Source organism: Myotis yumanensis, unplaced genomic scaffold (assembly GCF_028538775.1).
Source record: "Myotis yumanensis isolate MYYU_CA2020_CCGP unplaced genomic scaffold, mMyoYum1.0.hap1 SCAF_4, whole genome shotgun sequence".
Taxonomy (NCBI): Eukaryota; Metazoa; Chordata; class Mammalia; order Chiroptera; family Vespertilionidae; genus Myotis; species Myotis yumanensis.
Genome location: NW_027223755.1, coordinates 40,160,903 through 40,177,165, shown reverse-complemented (window position 1 = coordinate 40,177,165; position 16,263 = coordinate 40,160,903). Strand labels below are relative to the sequence as shown.

The 16,263-nt window shown below is 44.3% G+C and overlaps 1 protein-coding gene across 2 annotated transcripts in view; it reads right to left on the bottom strand.

Moving 5' to 3' along the window:
- Positions 1-16,263, bottom strand: part of SV2C (synaptic vesicle glycoprotein 2C) — a 155,593-nt gene that overhangs the window by 118,566 nt on the left and 20,764 nt on the right. For both annotated transcript variants that reach the window (XM_070412209.1, XM_070412210.1), the window contains exon 2: positions 1,914-2,594. In XM_070412209.1, coding sequence (XP_070268310.1) covers positions 1,914-2,493 — 580 coding nt within the window. In that variant the 5' untranslated portion in view covers positions 2,494-2,594. The remainder of the gene's footprint in view (positions 1-1,913; positions 2,595-16,263) is intronic.

Below are 16,263 nucleotides of genomic sequence, written 5' to 3'. Positions count from 1 at the left end.
CTTCCATCCGGCACCGTGAAGATAAAGGCACAAAGGCAAGCTCAGCTCAGATTTTCCTGAAATGTTTCCAATATAAAAGGTGGGATCATAACATGAAAAGATTGTGTATTCTAAACGTAAGCCTGCAATTATTAAATATATGTGTGGATGTATTCCTAAGGATCTATCTTCTTAAAACAGTCTGCTGATATATTCCTTTAACAAAATCTTGATAATTATGTCGATGCCCAGGTTTACAGTGGGTATACTTCCTCTCCAAAGGGAAAAAAATAAAGTGATAGATTTGAAACAGATATGCTGGAATATCAATTTAACGAATGACTAAGGATCCTCCTTTGAACCATGTTATGCATTTTGGTGGTTAAACATCCAAATGTGTCTACTACTGGCAAAAATTATGCAAAATATGCCCCCCTCTCACACCTTCCACCTCACAGTCCTCTTTCATGGTCCCATCTCTTTCAAAGAAGCCAATGCTAGAAACTAACAAGCGTGAAAGGAGTAAGATATAAATCCTTTCATTCATGACTATCCCTCTTGTGTTGTCACAGAGCAGGTTAGGAAACGGTCTTTAATTGTTTTTCACACAGAAAATTTCTCAGCATCCATGATTATAACATTACTTAATAGAGTGGCAAGGTTTCCACAAAAGGAGTTGTATATTTTTGTTTTTCAAACTTTAGTTGAAAAAGTCCCTTAGAAATAGAGATAATAGGTATTCTTACTCTCTTTCACAGACTCTGAAACTCGTAAAGATTGAATACGCACATAAGCATGTTCCCTGTGGCATGCTTAGCAAAATGTACAAGTGTTTGAAATAGACTCTTAAGTTGTTGAGGATATTCCACTGTGTACACATTTCTCTAACTTCTTACATTCACTGCCCAATGGAAATAAGTGAAAGTATTAACCACAGCTTTTAACAATATGAACCTTGAGTCCATGGCAACTGTATAATAAAATTCAAATCTGCTATCTAGGTTTTCTTTTTTATAGGAAGGTCATATTATTTTTAACACATATCACTGAAATAATAATATGATTTGAAATATATTTTTAAATCCTATGAGAAAAATGAAGTTTTTCCAGTTTAGGCACAAAGGTATGAACTTTGAAAAAGATAGAAAAAGTAATGTAGAGAAAAATCTATGAATAAGACTAGTTGAAAAAATGAACACGAAAACATACACATAAATTACAGAAAAAATAAAAATTAGTAGGGTCCTGAAGTATTTTAACCAAACTATTTGGAATTTGAAATCACATTTGTCAGAATTTCGTATAATTAACCTCTGTATTTAGGAAAATGTCAAGTAAGTTTCATATAACAGCTTACCTTTTGAAGTTGATAAAGGATAAACCAATGTTACATTTATAATAGTATAAGTTAAAATAGTGTAACTTACTTTGAAATGCATGAAAATATAAGTTGGGTTGATGGATGGACAGATAGGTGATAAGAAAGAAAATATAGTAGCCCTAGCTGGTTTGGCTCAATGGATAGAGCGTCGGCCTGTGGACTGAAGGGTCCCAGGTTCGATTCCAGTCAAGGGCTCATGCCCTGGTTGCAGGCTCGATCCCCAGTGGGGGGCGTGCAGGAGGCAGCCAATGGGTGATTCTCTTCACGGATGTTTCTATCTTTTTCTCCCTCTCCCTACCTCTCGGAAATCAATAAAAATATATTTAAAAAAGAAAATATAGTAAATGTTAACAATAGAATCTAAGTGGTGGATATATATATATGGGCATCATTGACAATTCTTTTGATTTCTTTGTATGTTTAAAATATTTCATAATAAAGTGTTGGGGGGAAAAATACAGTGCTCTAGACGAATTGTATTTATTCTATTTGCTAACTATGATCAACAGATAAACCCCTTTCAAAACTTGTCCCTCTGACCTGATGCACTCACCTAGCCACCCGGATCCGGAATTTGGTATGCACAAGTCCGTCTCGGCGCTGGGCAACACAAAGCCAACAACAAACACCTCCACACCGTCCGCCATGAGGGCCAGGCCCAGGACAAAGAAAAGGGTCCATTGAAAACGGCCATGACCACACTCTTGGATTATCAGCTCATACTGCTGAGCTAGTTCTTCCTCATCGGCTTTCCTCTCTGACTCCAGCTCCTGTCGGTCCTTGTATTCATCACCCTTGGGCTGCCCCATTGACACGATGCTGTCTTTCCCTTGGTTCGTACTGGGAATGCCCTGATACTCCCCTTCGTAGATTTCATCATCTTCATCGTGACCCTCAGTAGCTTCACTGGAGCCTTCATCATCGTTGGCCTCCCCACCGTAGGTTTCTCCAGGTGGGTAATAGTCATCGTCTTCTTCTTCGTCCTGGAACCGATTGTAGGACCTCTGGGTGTATTCATCCTGGGCCCGGTCCACTGCTTGATTCACCTTCTTTACTGTTTGTTTCTTCACCACTTTGGCAATGTCCTTGGCACCCTTCACCAGTGAAGTCCTATCCTTGTAAGAGTCTTCCATCGTGTCTCAACTGATAGCCAATGAGAAGATGGGAATTTTTTATAGACTTTGGTCAGTGGCTCAGCCCCGACAGCATCATCCACTTTGGGTTCAAAACAGAACTGCAAAAAAAGAAAAACCACAGGAGATATTTATTATTCCTTTCTATGTCTTTTTCACCATCTATTTCTTGCTGTCTTTTCACTGCCCCCTTAGGCTAAAACACATTCTTTGCCTTTCCTTTCTTTGATATCACTGTACACATGCACAGTGGATGCTGGTTCTCTGCACTTGGAGTATTTAGGGTCTTTATTATTATTGTTGTTTTGTTTTAAGGAACTCTGACCATGAGGTAATTTTGCATAGAATACAAATAGGACATCTGTCACATTTAAATATATATCCAGCACCCAGTCGGTGTGGCTCAGCCATTGAGCATCGACCCAGGAACCAAGAGGTCACTGGTTTGGTTCCCAGTCAGGGCACATGCCCAGGTTGTCAGCTCGATCTCCAGTGGGGGGCATGCAGGAGGCAGCTGATCGATGATGTTCCTCTCTTATTGATGTTTCTATCTTTCTATTTCTCTCCCTTCCTCTCTCTCTCAAAATCAATAAAACATTAAAAAAATTATATATGACACATATTGAAAATAATACAAAGATATATCCTGATTGAGAAAAATAATATTGCTCACACACATCTACACACACTACAAAAGCAAAACCAGAATATGAGAACAATCCTATCTGACCTTAATTCCTCACATAAAAAAACAAAAAAAAACAAACAAAAAGAACACACACACACACACACAAAAGCAGGCAAGCAGCTCTATATACAGTGCTATTAAGTCGTGTATATATTTGTAAAATGTATTTTCCCTCTACTTTCATTGCGTTTCCTTCCTATAAACATATCAGAGATTCACAGGGCACCCTAAACGGACAATGAGCATTTTCTCCTAGTATAGCAGCCATGTCCTTAGGAAACGGGCAGAGTTCATCAAGTGATTTTGCAGACGCCTTTGGTAATCAATGAGTCGGAACATCTGCTTGTTTAGTGGGAGGTCTGCCCTTTCAGAAACCACCCCAAGACAGCCGGGGCAGGTAAGCCACATGCAATGTCCCTGCACATCCCCACCCTGTAAGTACTCTGTCTCTACTTTCTTCATCTCTGGACACCCTGGCCCCACTCCCACACACATACCCTCCCTCTCATCTTGTCCTGCTGCCACTCCAGTTAACTGCTGTCTAGGAAACCAGGGTCAGTGGTCTGCCCTGCCCATCACTTGGTTTTCTTTCTCAATGAGAGCCTCCTAGGTCTTGGCTCATTACACTTTTTTAACAATGTAGTTTATTTTTTATTTTTATTTAATCCTCACCCAAGGATATTTTTCCATTGATTTTTAGAGCGAGTGGAAGAGAGAGGTAAAGACAGAGAGAAATATCAATGTGTTTCTCACATCAATCGGTTGCCTCTTGCACGAGCCCCAACCAGGGCCAGGACTGAGGAGAAGCCTGCAACCAAGGTAACTGCCCTTGACTATAATCAAACCCGGGACCCTTCAATCCCCAGGCTGATGCTCTATCCACTGAGCCAAACCGGCTAGGGCTTGGCTCATTACATTTGAACTGACCTCACGGTCACCAATCTTTCACTTTGTCCACTGAGCTATCTCCTTTGGTGGCCCAAGTGAGCCAATGTCAGGCCCACCCTTGTACATAGATGATATAAAGGTGAAAATGTTATTCTGTTCCCTTTTTTTGTTTGTTGCTGACAATCCTCACCCAATGATATTTTTTCCATTGATTTTTAGACAGAGTGGGGGAGATGGGAGGCGGGGAAAGACAGAGAGAAACACAGATGTGAGAGACACATTGATTGGTTGCCTCCTGCAGATGCCCCTGCACCGAGGTTTGTGCCCTTGACCGGAATCGAACTTGAGACCACTCAGTCAGAGGGCAACACTGAGCCAAACCAGTTAGGGCTGCCCCATCATTAACCCCCAAGGCCTGTGCTGTGGCAGCATTCCAAACATCGATTTATATAATGGCCATTTCTGCTTCTTCCTTTTGTATAAAATACTTGGTAAGTGGCTATTACAAACATACATTTAAACTGCTCATTCAGACATCACTAACAAACCCAACAATAAAGACAAAAAGATGTTTGTTTTTAAATGGACTGCGCTTCATTACCGCTGAATCCCTACACATGCCCTGTAACAGGCAAGAGACAGAGGCGTGGCTGTGCACAGACCTGTGTTTTGGAAGACAACAGAATGAAATTAAAGTAAACATGTGATTACAAGGCTTCCTGCCCAGTGTCTTAAAGGATTTTCCTTTGTTCTCTTCCTTCTTTCTCTTTGGAGAGCCGTGAGGCAGAGAAAGGGAGAGATGCGAAGACCGTGAGGAGAGTCAGAAAAAAAGGAAAGGCAGTGAGAAGAGGGTGAGGATGGGGTGCTCAGGAACTCAAGGAGGCAAGAAAAAGAGAAGGGAGAACGATGAGGAACAATGCTGGAGAAGGAGAGACATTTCCTACTTTAAAAATTGGAAGCAAAATTAAAACATTTCACACAATAAATGAAGCCAACGGCTGTACCGTCCATAAACGATCATGTCAGACGCTGCACAGCAGCTGCTTCCTGTGCACAAGAGCACCATGGACACTGCGGAGAGAGATCCGAAGCCTGGCCAGTGTGAGAGCAGGGCCCGGGCAGCCTTAAGGCGCCCCACCCCCACCCCACCCCCACCCCCGTGGCAGTGCCTGCTAGGAAAGCTTCTGCAATTGCTTCTTCTAATCAATAGTAAATAAACTCACTGCATTGGCTTTTCTGCTTTTGCTCTCAGTCACAAATATTCCAACCTCATGCTTAAAGGGGTTCTCACCCCTTCCCCGGAAAGGCCCCTGTGAGGGGGCCACCTCTAGACAGAAAGCAGGCATGGTGTCTCCAATGGCATAATTATGACAGAAAAGTAGATAATTCTAACCCCTAACTGATCTAATCATGTGAGCAATGAAAAAAGAAAAAGAAAAATTATGATTCAACTTTTCAGTTTTGAAAAACACTTCTTGTGAAAGTCTTGATCTGGCCCCAAACAGGGAATGTGTGTATAAGCTCTTTCTGTGATTTGAGGTTCCTCATGCCCCAAACACAGGCTCTGTCAGGGGTGGGTAGGGAACAGCCTGCCCACAGGCCACAGAAGGCCCACGAAATCATTTGGCCTGGCCCTGCCAAGGCATTAGGGGTGAGTTAATTAAGTGTTTGACCAAATATAGTAGGCTAATTTTTTAAATTGATAATTTTGTGTGGCCCAGAAGCTAATCTATAATAATAAAAGCATAACATGCAAATCGGCCAAACAGTCTGTCCGGACAACCTTCCGGACAAAGTCAGGGCTGCAACTGTGGGGTTGAGGCAGCCACCGCGGCTGCGAGGGTGGGATGGAGGCAGTGCCGTGGCTGCAAAGGCCTACTCTTACATGAATTTCGTGCACCAGGCCTCTAGTGATATAATATTCAAATGGCCCTTGGCAGAAAAAGGTTCCCCACCCCTGCCTGCTGATTCTCAGATCTTGATGGAAGAGACTGGGTCTTGTAGTTTGTAGTCTCATTAAAGCAAAGAAGAGTTTTCCATACTTCTGTATAAATAAGGGCAGGTATGAATACTTATTTTAAAAATCTGTGTAAAATCAGACGTTTATAGATGTCGCCATTGGAGAAAACTGGGTGAAAGATATAGGGGATCTCTGTGTATTATTTGTTACAACTGCATGTGAATCTACAATGATATCCAAAAAAATGTGAAACAAGAAAACAAGTTTGCACCAGCTTTATTGAGCAACCTCAGAAAATGTGCAAGCTGCTTTGCTAGTGGGTAGACAAGTTCGGGGGAGGAGTTGTATTTTATGGCTATGCCTTTCTCTGGTAAATGGAAAAATGAAAAAAAACTGGGCTCATCTCAGAGAGCATTAGGAACATGGCAGATTGTTATCTGAGTTGAAATTTCTGGCAAATGAGAGAAAAATGGTGTTTTCTCATTGTAAGTTCCATTTGATTACTAGTGAAATTGAACATCTCTTTCCTTGTAAAATCTTTTATCTTTTGCCCATTTTTGTATTGAGGTTTATAGTTGGTTTAACGCTGGCCTCCAGAAAGATACATCTATGTCTCCTAACCTCCAGAACCTATGAATGTGACCTTATTTGGAAAGAGGTGTAATTAAGTTGAAGATCTCAAGATGAGGTCATTCTGGATTATCTGGGTAGACCCTAAAGCCAATGGCAAGTGTCTTTATAAAAGAGAGAAGACACAGACACAGAAAGGTAGGCCATATGAAGATGGAGGCAGAGACATTAGAGTTATCCTATCTAATAAAAGCCTAGGTGGCATCACGCCCTTGCATGATGGCGTCACAAGACAGCCGCCACAAGATGGCCACATGCACAGTGGAGGTGGGGCTTGGTGGCCTCTCCTCGTAGTGAGGCCTGGGGGTCCCACGGCTCTGCGTGGTGGGAAGGAGGCTGGTCCCGGTGTCTCTGCTGCCTCACGCGGAGGAGGCAGGTCACAGCAGGGGAGGGCAGTTGTGGGCAATCAGGCCAGCAGGGGAGGGCAGTTTGGGGCCATCAGGCCAGCAGGGGAGCAGTTAGGGGTGATCAGGCCGGCAGGGGAGCGGTTAGGAGCCAGTGGTCCCAGATTGTGAGAGGGATGTCCGACTGCCAGTTTAGGCCTGATCCCCCGAGGGGTCCCAGATTGGAGAGGGTGCAGGCTGGGCTGAGGAACATCCCCCCCCCCCCCCCCACCCCGCACGAATTTCGTGCACCGGGCCTCTAGTATAGTCATAAGCCAAGGAGTACCTAGGGAAAATAAAATAAAGGGGGGAAGTAAATTTAAAAAAAGAAGAAGCAACTTTGCAGAAGAACTGGCAAGAGACTTGGGGTGTCTTCAGTGGAGCACGAAAGAGTGCAGTGCTCTTGGATTCCAGTCGCTAAGGGGAAATCAGATGCCTGAGAAGCATCAAAGCAATCTGCATCATTAAGCATCATCAGTAACAAAACTGCCCTTCACAATTCCTACTCTTAAGTAACAGCAAAATACTCTCTTCTATGAAATGGCCAAAGGCATTCTGACAGATGACTTCCCTGGCATTGCAGAGGCTGGCCATCTACAAATGTGGTAAACACCCCTCTGAGTGAATGTGGTCAGTCCTCTTCTTTCATGGGCCTTATGAAGCATGTGAGGGAAACTCAAAGAGAAACAGAGCCAGGAATTGAATTCCTTCCTGGAAGCTTATGGGTTAACACAAATGCCCTCCAGAGCAGGAAGGGTAGGAGAAGGGTGACTTCCCTCAATAACTCTCATCTTCCCTGCAATTATAAAAGGACTCCCAGGAAGGCCTGGGGTGGGACCAGGGTTGGGTGGAGTGGGGGGAAGGGGAGAAAATGGAAGACACCTGTAATACTGTCAACAACAACAGAAGACCCCCAAAAGATCCACTCACTCATTCATCAGGTATTTATTAAGCACTTATTATGTGCCAGGTACTCTTCAAGGAGCTGAAAAGAAGAGATTGAACAAATCATACAAAGTCCTTAAGTGTAGGGAGCTTCCTTTCTAGTGAGAGGCAGATAACAAAACAAATACATACATAGTTTCAAGTCGTGGTGAGTGCTGCAAATAAACATCAAGGGGTAAGAGGTCAGAGCAGCGCTGGCCCACAGGACCTCCAGTGATGACGGAGATGTTCTACATCTCCTCGGTCCAATAAAAGCAGGACAAAGATTTACATTTCAATAACCACACCTGGCTGGTAGCTACCACACTGGACAGCACAGGGACGGAGCGTGCAGGAGATGCTGTTATTTAAGGGAAGTGATCAAGGCGGGAGCCTTTGAGTAGAAGCCTGATGAAGGCCAGGGCATAAGCCATGCTGTTTCCCAGGGACTCAGAGCTTTCCGGACACACAGAACAGCAAGAACAAAGGCCTCAGCGGAGAATGGCAAGGAGACCAGTGGCTGAGCAGAGTTGAGGAGGGATCACAAGGGAAGTGGCTGGGGACAGATCATAAAGGGCTTTGAGGGCCACAGTAAGGGCCTTGGGTTTTCCTCTAGGTGAGAGGGGTTTGCAGAAAGGGATCTAGAAGAATGGAGCTTAAAAGCCCTATTTACCTGAACATTGGAAATACCTCATCTTTAACTAACTCTCATTAGCCCTGCTCCTTCACATCTTTATTCAGATTATAATCATCTGATAATATGGCAACTCCAGAATACAGGCAGCATTTGTGAAATACCTTTAAGGACAGGTTCGAAGACAGAGAAGGACAGCGGGGAAAAAAGTTCCTCAGTACAGACCAAGTGATCAAGAGAAAAAGGTAGGTCTTATTTGTACCTGCCTTTTTAAATAAGATCTGTGACCATTTATCCTTCTCCACATTCACTCTCTCTCATCAGAGCTATTTCAAAATGAGACTAGTTTCAGTTTCTCTGCTTGCCCATCTCTGGACACAGAGAGAAAAGAAATGGATCCAGGCAATTTATAAGTGAGATAGCTATCTTATGTATTTAGACGTTGGCTATGGAGCCAGTGAAATACTGGTGTCGGGCAGTTATTTAGACCCAACGTTGAAACACAAAAGAGCTGTGTAATCCATATCCCACCTCAGGGGAGCACACACGTGATTATTCCTAAGTTTATACAGAAACACCAGGACATCCCTTGAGCAAACAGATGTCCGAGACATATTAAAATGACCCGCATGATTAGACACAAACAGTGATCCTGTTCACACCTGGGTTCTAATACTGCTTTTGCCACTCACTAGCTTTGTGACACGAGGCAAGATATTTATGGACTTCAGTCCTCCGTGGCATTGCCTATAAAATAGAAAATAAAAGTGCTCTTGGGAGGATTAAATAAAATAACATCAAAAGGCAAAGCTTGATACCTGGTACCTAACTCAGTAAGTGTTAGTTGACTTGAAATTATAGAAGAATAGAAGAATGTCCTTTATCAATATAATCCATCGTCCAGCAGTGACAGGGCCAGCTCCCTTTCTGAAAGGAAAAATGACTATTAAACATGGGCTGGCTGTGCTCTGCTGTAGCCAGGAGCACAGGCTGGGAGTCTCCAGGCAGCAGCCTCTCTTTCAGAACAGGCTCAGCCTGGGTGTTTACGGCTGTTGCCAGAGATACACTCCCTGAGGTTGAGCAGTAAGGAGAACACCAGGAAGCATGCCTATTTGTCCCCTTGCCTTTGCTGAGCAAGTCAGGCAACGTGATTAGCATGCTGGCAGAGTTTTTAATGCAATTCAAAGGCAGAGCCAGAGTTATCAAGTCTGCCTCGCTAATATTACATTGATAACAGCAAAACACTCTCCTGGACCTCAGTTAACCAACTCCCTCGGATGTCAACAGGATGAGGGGACAGATCCCCACCTCTCTCCCCACCCTCCCCCCAGGCTTGTACTGTATTTCCTTTAGTGTCTGAAAATGATGTGTGTTTTTTCTTCTTTGTGCATGCTTTCCCTAGAAAATACTTCATTTTGCAAGGTTCCTAGGGTGATGGCTACAAAAGCTGCCTTTGTTTACTTCATCAGCTCCAAGCTCATGATAAATTCCCCAGAGCATGCTCCCCAAGGGCTGCTCTGCTCCTTGCTCCCATTGTTTGTGGCCTCTCGGAGGGCGGTGCCAGAGACTCAGCACCTCCACCAGCATTCTGTGGCTGAATGCTGTGCAGCTTGGAGACCAAGGTGTTTAGTGGTGCAGTCCCCGCAGCATGACCCACAAAGCAAGAGAACTGGAGTGTTCACTGACTCGGTGTTCCATGTTCTGCCCAGGGTTCCCTTGGAACCAGATGCTTCAGCGTGATCAAGGCAGCCACTGGAGAATGGGTGCTCTGGTCTCTCCTCTGTTTCTTTTGTAACAAAGCCTCCTCCTTTACTGTCATTGGGGAAAAGAGCTGCTCACGAATTCATATACAACATGCAAACAAAGGGCTAAGGAGTTCTGTGAATACTCCGTCCTTCCTTAGTCTGAGGAAATATTTAAAGTGAGGAATTTCAAGCTCAGTAATTGGGTTGATAAGTGAGATACTGGGGGACAGGAGGGACTTCTTGATTTCAATCCTCCCAAGTGAATAGCCTACCAGTGTATGAGAACAGATCTGGGCCGAAAGCCATGGTCACAAGGGAAGTCAGAAGTCATCCATCCACTCCCCAGATTGCCATTTCTTTAAAGAAAGAGACCTTGTTTTGGTTCATCTCATATTCTTGGTGCTCAAGGCAATGCCGGACACTCATTCACTCACTCATTCAACTAACAGCTACATTTCAGCTACTCAACAGTAGGGTCTAGACTCCGATTCAAAGCATACATGAATTAAAGGCACGTCCTCGCCACCAAGGAATTTTCCACTTAATGTAACCTCCAGCTACCAAACAGATAAGTATCTTAAAATGTGAAAAGAGATATGTGCTGGCACTTGGTAGTAGGATATTATGGGATAGAGTGGATTCTAAACTGTGTTTACCAGGCAAACGATAAACAAGTAAAGCATTTACTCACCAAGGACTTAGCTTAATAAAGGCCATACAGGCAACTCAGCATGGGTTGAAATAATTATAAAAACCTTTCTGAGATCCAGAACAAAAGTAAAAACAAAAATAGATTTCCAATGCTTTCTCTGACTGTCACACCTCTGGGGCCAACATCAAACTCAACCTGAACCATACTTGTTAAAACTACAATGTTCAGTTTCTTCCATTGGCTTTCTGGCATCTCACCTCTCTGACATGTCATCCACTATTAAATAGCGCAGAGAGGAAAGTATGACAGAAATACATGATCAACCTCTGATTATCTACAACAGTGTTTCCTAAAATGCATTCCAAAAGATATTAAAAAGTGTTCCTCAAAAAGAGTTTATAGACAAGTAAGATGGGATATATCCAGCACTTTCTCACCACCTTACTGCCTATCACCTGGTCCCACAAACATCCCACCTGGTCCTGCCAACATCCTACCTGACCTGGATACTGCAACGGCCGCCTTGCTGCTCTTCCTGGTTCTACCCTTGCCCCTTAGAGGCTCTTATCCACACAGCAACCAGAGAAACCCTTCCCCAAGGTAGGGTAGAGAGTATTACTCCTATGCTAAGAAGCCCCATGGCTTCCTTCTCACTTCCTTAGTCCCTACATGGCCCAGCCCACCTCCTCTCTGGGCTCATCTTCCACCACCACACACCCCTCATCCACGTCAGCCTACTCCAATGTGCCGAACACTCTTCTGCCTTAGGGCCTTTGCACTTGCTATTCTCTCTGCTTGAAATGTTCTCCCCCCAGATAACTGCTAGCCTTCCTCCCTCACTTCCTTCCAGTTTCTTCTCACCTCCATGTAGATCCCTAAACCACATTATCTAAGACAGTGCCCTCATTTATCATGTTCTGACCCTTTATGCTATTTTCCTTATCATCTTTCACCATCTCACAACGTATTACATATTTTTATTTGTTGTTGTTTTTTATTGTCTGACTCTCCCCACAAACAATAAACTCCATAAGGAACTTCTGTTTGGTTCTTGGCTAAATTCCCAGCACCTAGAGGAATGCCTGACCCGTTCTAAAATTATTTGTTAAATCACTGAATGGAACACTAAATTAAGCAAAATTGGATTTTGTTGTTGTTGTTACAAGGCCTGTCAGAGCTGCGATCTGCTAGCAGGCATTGTGTGCATCTTTCTTCCAAGAAGCAGAAAACTCATCTGACCCCACAACAAGCATTCTCAGGACTAGAGCTGGGGAACCCTCATCAAGGGCGAGCCACATTGGGGAGAAAACATGTTTGCCAGGGCCGCCAACAGGGAGCAGAAGGCTCCCTCAAGAAAGACAGAGGCCTGCACGGGCTATTGGTGCACTTCCCATAGGACAAGGGCAGGACAGACGCTACTGCCTCTTAGTATGATCCCAGGAAAGCAAATTACTTTTGATGTTTCCTGGTCTAATCTAGGGGAGGCAAATCAGTTTGATGCTATCAGTAAGGAGTGAACTGTTTCTGCCATGGCCGCCCGGGCTATGGAGAGATGCTCGCCTTCGTCTTGCAGTCTCCGTCAGCACTGGAATCTAATTATAACAGTCCCAGAGGTCACTCTGCAAATGGAATACACTGCTGGACACATGAGGGGGGAGGGAGGAGGACACATTCATTTCCTTTCTGGAAAAGGGCCTCACTTTACCCTCTCTCAAGCTCGCATAATTCACAAGTGGTCATTGTAAGTATTCATCATTAATAATCACCTTTGCTATCATCCAAAGGACATCACATGTGATTCTTTAAGAAAGGCAGGTCTAGATTCTTTAAGACAGGCCTAGATTTTAACAAAAAGGAGTCAGTGGAGGAGTTTATCATTAAAGATCCTTTACAAAAAACAACTCCTGGCCATGGTGACATTTACCAGAACATATTCACAAGTGCCTGTGGCAAGTAGCAGCTGAGTGGTGGCGGGACGGGTGATAGGAGAGGGTGGGTGGGAGATCAGTGAGAAGGAGGCGCAGTTTATTTCCTCTAAAGTCACTTTCCCATGGGACTCTGACTGCATTATAACCAGCTGGACCGCACACCACGCCGCAGGGCACGCTGTACACACGGGGCCAGGGCAGGAGGAGTGGGGAAGGGGTCCTTCCACTAGCCTGCTGGGAGGCAGAAAGGCCTACGGGCTCAGCGTGGACGCTGCCTTCCAGTTGATTCTGCTACTTTACAGCACTGCCAGTAGGTGTGTGAGCCAGTTTTGAAAGACTCGTTAGGAAAGTGACCAGTGACTTGGGCTTTAACAGAGCACTTGGGGCCTCTGGGTTTGAGGACTGAGCCAACATGTCTGGAAGGACAAAACAAACAAGCGCAATAAGTGGATTATTTTCCTCTAAACTGGATTTTTTACTTAAGTAAGAGCTTTCGGTCCTAATGATTTAAAAGATCCTAAAAGGTTCTCTAAATATAAGCAGAATCAATCTGGCTTATCTGGTCCCTCTCCCTCCCCGCCTCCCCGCAATGTTTCCTCACTCGGTGCTTAATACGGAAACCACAGTAAGGCAATATTCAACTTCTAGCCCTCGGTGGTGTTCAGGGACATACATTTATGGCATGTCATCTGTCTCGCACATTAACATTTACAAAGTAATTTCACATACATTATCTCACTTGATCCTCATTTGTACTTAGAGTAGGTTTTATGGATCTAGAAACTGAGGTTGAGAGATGTAATGGAAATGGCCCAGGGCCACCGAGGGCCAGTTCTAAGAAATGGGAAACCAACTCCAAGTCTTCCGGCTCTGAGTGCTGGTTTTCAGCGGCCAAGCAGTGCTGAACTTGCAACACGCAGGCTCTCAGCATCTTTATGGCAAGTGGGCAACACTGTGCCTGCTTTCATCCCATTCTGGTTTCCAAAATTCAGTCTCTAATTTCCCCATAAAATGCACATAAGGAGGCAAACAGAACAACAGAGCTCCACGGAGAGGTGGGAGCTGGCGGCTGCTAGGCTGCTCACTTCCCCATCACCCATTTCTGTACACCAGCCTCGCCGCCCTGGGGTCCCTCAGCCCGTCAGCACAGTTCCTGCGAGTCAGAGAGGCCATGGGACTGCTCTTGACTGTTCACTCCCAAATGCTAACTCCACAATCCCTGTGGGTCTGCTCAATTAGGTCAATAGCTTCAGGAACGTGCCTTTGCTTGAGAGAGTGCCCTGCCTACTAACTTTTTACATGCAAACCCAGCAATTCTGCCCAAGTGCATTTTTATTGATGCTGCGTTGCCAAGGACATTCATACAGCCCAAGAGGAGACCACCACACACACTCCGCACACTTGATTTCAAGCAGAGGGGGCCTCCTCTGCTTTCGTCCCACCTTCTCCACCCTGGGGTTGGTAGCCCTTCTAGCTGTTTTGACAAACTCCCACAGCTTCTCTTCTATTCAGTAGCATTCTCCTCCTAAAGATCTCAAAAAACATACAAGCAAGCCCTTTGTGACATGCATATTAGAACATTCTTCACTATTTGGTACAGAGTGACACCACTAACAGTTTTAGGTGATTAAAAACACTGTGGACAGTCATTCCTCTGAAGAGCAGTTGGTAACAAGATGTAACCCCTAATTGTTATTCTATTTCTATGGAAAATCAGAGTTGACTTAAGTCATTGTGTCTTGAAATATCTATTTCCCAGGTACAAACCATTGTATTAGTTTTCTAATATAATGTATCCTACATATAGAAAATCCTAAGGACTCCACTAAAAAAACAACAACACACAATTGAAACTAATAAGCAAGTTCCGAAGTATATTAGACCTAGGGCTGCTGGAATGAAGTACACAAATCAGGAGGCATAAACAACAGTTCTAGAGGCTAAAAATCTGCAATCAAGGTGTCAGCGTGGCCACACTCCCTCTAAGATCTGTAGAAGAGACTCCTTCCGTGCATTTTCCTCGCTTCTCACAGTGGCCACCAACCCTCAGCACTCCTTGGCCAGCAGCTGCATCGGTTCAGTCTCTGCCTCTGTCATCCCATGGCAGTCTCCCTGTGTTCTATGTCCAAATGTCCCTCTTCTTATAGGATACCAGTCATATTAGGGCCCACCCTAATGACCTTTACTTTATTATATCTGCAAAGACCTTACTTCCAAGTAGTCACATTCACAGGTACCGGAGGCTAGGACTTGAACTTCTTTAGGGCAGGATGCAATTTAAGCCATAGCACCCACTCTATTAGGAAACTGGCTGTATATGAAATGAACCTACATTTGATTCTACTTAAGAATTATAAAGCATTTAATTAATGTTTTCCTGTAATCATTGCCCCTCAGATCTCCAAAATGCGGTAGCAACTGCAAGAAAAAAAAACAAAACAAGCACTTCTAGGGCTGGGAGAATTATGAAATATGCCTAGAGGAAGGGCCCCCACAGAGATTAGCTCAGACACCTGAGAAGCAGGTGCTGCCCAGCTGGTGCTGGTGTCTCTGAGCTAAAAGGAGGGATCTCGTGGGTCTGGGAACCCTTTTCTAAAAAGGGCTGTCAGCCACCTGGCGCTTATGTCTCTGACAGGGCTATGATGAGGCAGGGGATTATTTTCCCAGGCCTGCCATAAATTACCATAAACCTGGTGGCTTAAGACAACAGAAATGTATCCTCTCACAGTACGGATGAAGACTAGAAGCATGGCAAGGTGTCAGCAAGGCTATCTCCCTCTGAATCATAGGTGGCAAGTGGAAGAAACTGTCACTTCTAATGAGAGACAGTATCTTAACAATTAGCACAAGGAGGGAATGATCAACTGTAGCAAAAGTTGCTGATGGGTAACAAAAGGTAAGAGTTGGTAACTGTCCACTGGATTTAGTTCCAGTTGTTCCATGATCAGTAAGTTCAGGAAGTGCTGTTCTAGGGGTTTTTGTTGTTGTTGGACCACACAGGCATTTCAGCACTCTGGCCAGCTCTTTTCCAAACTGGCTAATTTTGACTGCCATGACATGATAACAGTGAAGAGCCATTATGTCCATGGGGCCATATACAAATGCTCACAGTGCTACCCACAGCCACCGCATAGCCTGTCACTCCCCCACTGCTGAATTCTATTTTGATGTTTGACATTTCTTACCTAATTTCAGTAAGAAGTCCATGGATGATTGAAAGCAGGTGTTCATGTTCGTTTCCTCTATTTCTTTGGAGGGTGACAGAGGCAAGTAAAAGTAGTAGAGAGAAATCATTTGGTAAACCTTGAGCAAACTCAAGGCCCATTTTAGAGACCTAG